General features: G+C 40.6%; 1 protein-coding gene across 5 annotated transcripts in view; it reads right to left on the bottom strand.

Moving 5' to 3' along the window:
- Nucleotides 1-452: 452 nt before the first annotated feature.
- The window catches only part of LOC137277536 (MYND-type zinc finger-containing chromatin reader ZMYND8-like), a 52,491-nt gene continuing 46,943 nt past the window's right edge, over nucleotides 453-6,000 (bottom strand). For all 5 annotated transcript variants that reach the window (XM_067809312.1, XM_067809314.1, XM_067809313.1 and 2 more), the window contains 2 exons: nucleotides 5,715-5,870; nucleotides 453-5,020 (listed from right to left, as the gene is read on the bottom strand). In XM_067809312.1, coding sequence (XP_067665413.1) covers nucleotides 4,760-5,020; nucleotides 5,715-5,870 — 417 coding nt within the window. In that variant the 3' untranslated portion in view covers nucleotides 453-4,759. The remainder of the gene's footprint in view (nucleotides 5,021-5,714; nucleotides 5,871-6,000) is intronic.

Raw genomic sequence — 6,000 nt, 5'->3', positions numbered from 1 at the left:
ATAACATAGCTATGGACAACGCAGAAACTGTTCTGCACGGGAACACACAGGGTAATAACATAGCTATGGACAATGCAGAAACTGTTCTGCACGGGAACACACAGGGTAATAACATAGCTATGGACAACGCAGAAACTGTTCTGCACGGGAACACACAGGGTAATAACATAGCTATTGACAACGCAGAAACTGTTCTGCACGGGAACACACAGGGTAATAACATATCATTTGCTTCCCAACAGCCTCTCCATTGAAGAGTGGCATACAGATGAAGTGCTGGGAACCCTTCTGTCTTTTAGACTCCACAAATTACAGACAAGACAGCCTATCATTCCAAGGAGGTATTTTGAGATACCAACTATTTATAAATCCCTAACATTTTCAAAACTGTTTACCTGTCCATCAGTGTGGGCCCTACTACTGATGAGAGGTGCATTGAAAACAAAGGATAGTTTAATGATTCACGTTTATTGACTTCTGCTGAAGAGAGACAATCCTGGGGTACCACAAGTATATTCTTTGAAACAGTACACTTAGTACATAGCTGTATCACATGCCAATGTGGTAGCATTGAAAAGTAGCATTGGGCAAGCATCTTGAGGCAGTTAACTAGTTACATCAAACACACTGAATAGCCACCATGTTCTATCAGTGAAGTGGTCCACACCAACTTTCAAAGTCATAGACAATGTAGTTATCACATATGTAGGCTGAAACAACAGTTTCTCATCAAAGAGTATCTGTGATTGACTGTCTAATGACAATCAGCAAATTGTCTACTTGGCTAGACCAATTCTATTTCTTGTTTTACTGATGTTCGTCCTCAGAAAACCTAAATGCAGGAGGGGAAAAAAATAAACAAAAATCACCAAAGTAATATTCTTTCTTAATATTAAACATACTTTACTTCTGGCGATTTAAGAAGTGTACATGGGGCCAAAAACAATCAAAAAGAAATTTCTTAAGTTTTACCTTTTTGGCCACTAAAAACATAAGGATTGCTTTCTTATTCTTGAAAAAATATGACGGGCAGGTCTGCGGAACAAGAAACAAAATTGGTCTGGCCTTAACATGAGTAAGTCCGTATGTATGCATTTGAGTGACTTCATTAGCTGAAGATGTTTGAACCTTGGTCCAATCGATTCTCCATTTGAGTATTTCACTAAATCTTGTTCTCTCCAGGAGATCAGCTATCAGTTACTGCCATCACAAGCACCTGGGACAAAATGTAAGACCAGCAGTTTATTTTGGCGCAACTATGGTGCTCACAACTGGTACATCTCTGCTATGTTTGTACATGGCACCTAGAAGCACTAGTAACAATAAACAGGATAAACTGTGCTAAATCCTAGCCTCCAACTGATGTCTGGATAAATGAAATTGTATGGACTTTACTACTATAAACTAAGACCCCCTGTATCCAACTGATGGATTAACGAAGCTCCAATGACTTAATCACGAATAAATGAGATTTCTGCATCCTGCTGATGTCTGGATTAATGAATTTCCAGAGACTTAACTGAGATATGCTGAAATTTCTGTATCCAACTGAGGTTTGTATTGATTAAGTTCCAATGTCTTTACTGTCGTGTACTGAGCTGCCTGCATCCAGCTGATGTCTGGTTTAATGAAGCTCCAATGGCTTTCCTGTCACATTGTCTTCAAAAGGACAGCCATGGTCATTACCAACATGTTGTGGACTATAAATATGCGTATCATAATGCTTCTCAATGTAATGAGTTGGATGGTCACAAATAGAGCAGAAACATAAATAACATGAACCATTTATTGTGACTTCTTTTGGTGTACCATAAACCAAAAATATACAAGACTGTTTCTTGAGGCAGAGCACCATTCACAAGGAAAACACATTCATATTGTGACCTGAAAATACACCAAAATGGAGAAATAACCATGTTTTCAGTCAATGTCAATGGCCAGAAGTTACATGTAATATGTAACTCTGACAAGTCTAAATGTGGAAGTCAGGGACAGCTGCATGGGTTACACTCAGAAAGTGTAATCCCAGTGTCAGAAAGTGTAATCCCAAGTATAAATACATGCTACTTTTGCTTCTATTTGAAATCATGCTGTACTTAAGTGACAGACACTTGACTTCAACTGTTAAATGACAGTGTGGACCATGGCTAGTAATAAAGACGCATTCTATATTTGAGACATTTAATGAAAAGGCAGATTAACACCAACAGTTGCTCCTCAACCTGCCTCAAACTTCTGCAGGCTATCTGATGACACATAAGTCATCCCTGTTTTCCGCAGGGATGTCCACCTTAGTCACACTCAAGGAAGCAGGCATGTCTTGAAATGATTCTCTTTAATCCACCACTGCAGCCTAACAAATGATCCCACCAAACCAAACTTCCATTACTAAAAACGAACATAAAACACATAAAGCCTAAAACACTGACTCTGTCATCATCAATGTTTGAAAGAGGTTAACATAATTCAAACAGGTTGAAAATGAAAACATCACAAACTGTCTTTTCTTTTTGTCTTGACTGTTACATAAGAGTGAGTGTGTGAGTGAGTGAGTGAGTGAGCTTAGTTTCATGCCACACTCCCCCATATGGCAGCAGTCTGTAAATAATTGAGTTAGGACCAGACAATCCAGTGATCAAGAGCATGAACATTGATCTGTGCAATTGGGAACCAAAGACATGTGTCAACCAAGTCAGAGGGTCTGACTATCGGATCAAATCAGTCAATTCTTCCGACAAGCATGGGTTACTGAAGATCAATTCTAACCCAGATAGTCACAGGTCTGTTCAAAGGGAAGTAGGCCTTCCTCCATGTGTTAACAGGATGAAGCATATGTAGAGAGAATGGTAGGCCAGTGGTTCAACTCCCCTACCTACGTTACTCTTCTTGGTACCCTGACACAGCTATACATGAAAGGAATGAAACAATGGACTTGAGTGAGAATACTTCACATCTGGGAGCATCCACAATGGATAGCCATCATGGTGGATTAGCACTGTACAACCAGCATTGGTCTGTGTCTAGGGGCAGCATTTTTTTTCATTCCAAGCAATGACTTGAACCTAAAATGTACTGTCTCATCCTAAAAAATGTATACTTATCTAAAATGTTTTAAAAAGGCACTGCCATTAGTCAAAAGAACCCTTGAAATTGTAATAAGAATTACAGTAAATGAGATTCAAGAACCTTGCTGGAATAATTCTGCCTATATTAGTTAGTTGGGTTTTTTAAAATTTTTTCTCCCCAACTGACCCATGTTCAGAATTTGGTGGCAACGAGAAAGTCATAAATAAACGATGCCGTGACACACAGACAAATGAATCATGAACATGAAGTAGAACCTTATTTCAACTCAGAGGCTCACAAAGATGGAAGTAAATATAGTCTGTAAATTCATTATATACTCAGAGAAAGAAACAAGTGTGTGCACTTTAAGGCATTGCTCCTTTATTCTCTGATTTTCCCCCACAGTGCTATTCAAACTTGGTGATGGAAACTGGAAAATGCTGAAGGAACCCTCAAATTTACTGCTCCTTTATCTGTTTCTTTCAGAATAATATACTTAATGAGAACCTCTAATGTAAATGCATGCTGATTGAGGAGACCACATCTAGGTGTATCTGGACCACTGCTTTCTCTCTAGCCTTTGACCTTTCACAATTTAGCTCCACCCATCAACAAGCAATGGATCAGTACATTTAGTCGAGTTCAATGCTGTATTCCAGTTATATCTCTGCATGTCAGTTAAATGAGGGAGGACTGAGTGAGTGTGTGAGTGAGTAAGTTGGGGTTTATGCCGCTTTAAGGAATATTCCAGCAATATCACAGTGGGGGACACCAGCAGTGGGCTTCGCACATTGTGCCCATGAGGGGAATCGAATCTGGTCCTTCAGCATGATGTAACAAGCAGCTATGCTACCCCTCCCTTACGAAGGATGAAAGCCTAAAGTGAAGCTGGCCATGGATGTTTTTCACTTTGGTAAACCCACAAACATGGGCTTGGTGCCAACAAACCCAGATACATGGTGAACTAAGAATTCACACCAACAGATGCAGATTTCTAGCATGCTAAGGGATGCAACTCTGCACAGACAATTGTGGCGTTTTTCATGTGGCCAACTGTGGCCCCATCTAAAGATACGATGTGTATTCTTTTTCAGTAGAAAGTATTTTACAGGCAAATTACAGTCTGTCATGGTAGGAAAAACCCACAGAGTATCAATAAATGATAGCTTGTCTTTGGTCCTTTCCCAGACACACATAAATGAGAAAAATCAAGCATCAAGCTCAAACAAACTTCAACAAATGGAATTACATCTAGAAAACATTCCTTGTAAGAAATCCACCTCAGCTACCCTGTATTAAGTGAACATATTTGTCATCTTTGGTATATATGAATTTGATCCACACAACACATTAATCTTGGTATGAGACATTTGCACAGATGATCTTCAGCATCCTGCACCAACACGTCTGTCAGCAAGATGTTTTCTCCACTCTTGGATCCCTCAGCAGTTTTGTGACCACCACAAGTTTTCTTACAAAAACAGAAGTTACAATGGTGAAGTTTGTAAGTTGTGAGAATCACTTGAAGACTTGGTTTCATAACATCTGTTGTGACTGAGTCAGGAACATTTGAGGCTTGTGTCACAACAGCTACATGTCTCTGGTCAAACAGTTGAGGACTTGTGTTGCAGGACTTTGTTGTAACACTTGATGTGATGCTGGTCAGAGGAATTTGAGACACACTTGACCATCATCACGTCTGGTGTGGCAGTCGACCCATATTTAACTGGAAAGGCTGCAATTGTGGCCCCATGCTTGAGGGGGCACGCTGCATCTGCACATTTGGAGCCAGGAAGATCTGATTGCGGGGCAGGTAGTTCCCTGCAGGACCGGACAGCTGGGGTTGATGTTGTTGTCGCAGCATGGGGTAGACTCCAGGGGTATTTTGGACTAAAGCTCCACTCTGCAAGACAGGTGCCTGGCTCTGTGGAAGGTGGAAACCCTGAAGACGAACCTGGAGAAAGGAAACACAGCCATGTTAGTTATGGAGGAGGAGGAGGACATGTTTCAGCGAAAACACTTACTTTGCACTCACACAAATAATTACAACACAAGGTCACCTATGTCCCTTCCATTTCAGTTAACATGTCCTGGGGGATAGTCTTCTTTTTGTCTCTCTTTTGGAAAAATGATATTTGCTGTCAGTAAGTCCTGACCATGTGTTGAGCTCCATTATTTTAAACCAAATAAAGTAAAAATGAAAGAGTAAAGGCCAAAAACAGACTTTGGAATATGAGTTCAGCCATCGCCCCCAACTGTGGGCCAGCAAATCAATAGAAAATGCCCCGTTTATTCTTCAGCCCCTCCACTATACAATATGTACACTACATAATATGTACATACAGTAGGGAGGCTGATAAGAAACTTGGGCTTAATTCATTGATTTTCTGACCTGCAGTGGGGGTGCCTGTGAGTTCAGAAGCCATATGGATTGTTTGATTCAAAATATAAGAATCTGGGGGTCTTCAATGATGTAAACAATTTTTTTAAATTTCATTTTCACAGGTCCAGTAATATCTGAGGAACAGAACACATAATAAACCAACATGGGTGAGTGAACCAGGCGTTGGGCATGATAACCTAATGCTTCAACAGCATGGCTAGAAGTAAAACACCACTCACTGCAATGATAGGAAGCACACACTCACCTGTGGTGGGGGCTGGAAGTTGGGCACTGAAGATGGGGGAAGATGCACTGTCTGGGATCCCTGAGGCCCACCACTGTTAGGAACTTGCTGGATGTACTGGATAGCCATGGGTTGTCCCCCTTGGAGGAAGGACACATTGTCTGGCTGACCTGCAGGCTTTAAAACAATTGGACATGGTTTAATACAATATACCACTAGTTACAGGATTCCCACTATGGTCTGTCTCAGACTTGCTGAAGTTAGCTGACTGATTTTATGTTCTGTAAGTGTTTTTCTATAACTGAGG

Source organism: Haliotis asinina, chromosome 3 (genome assembly GCF_037392515.1).
Source record: "Haliotis asinina isolate JCU_RB_2024 chromosome 3, JCU_Hal_asi_v2, whole genome shotgun sequence".
Lineage (NCBI taxonomy): Eukaryota > Metazoa > Mollusca > Gastropoda > Lepetellida > Haliotidae > Haliotis > Haliotis asinina.
The sequence above is the reverse complement of the archived record's forward strand: the minus strand, read 5'-3'. Positions and strand labels throughout refer to the sequence as shown.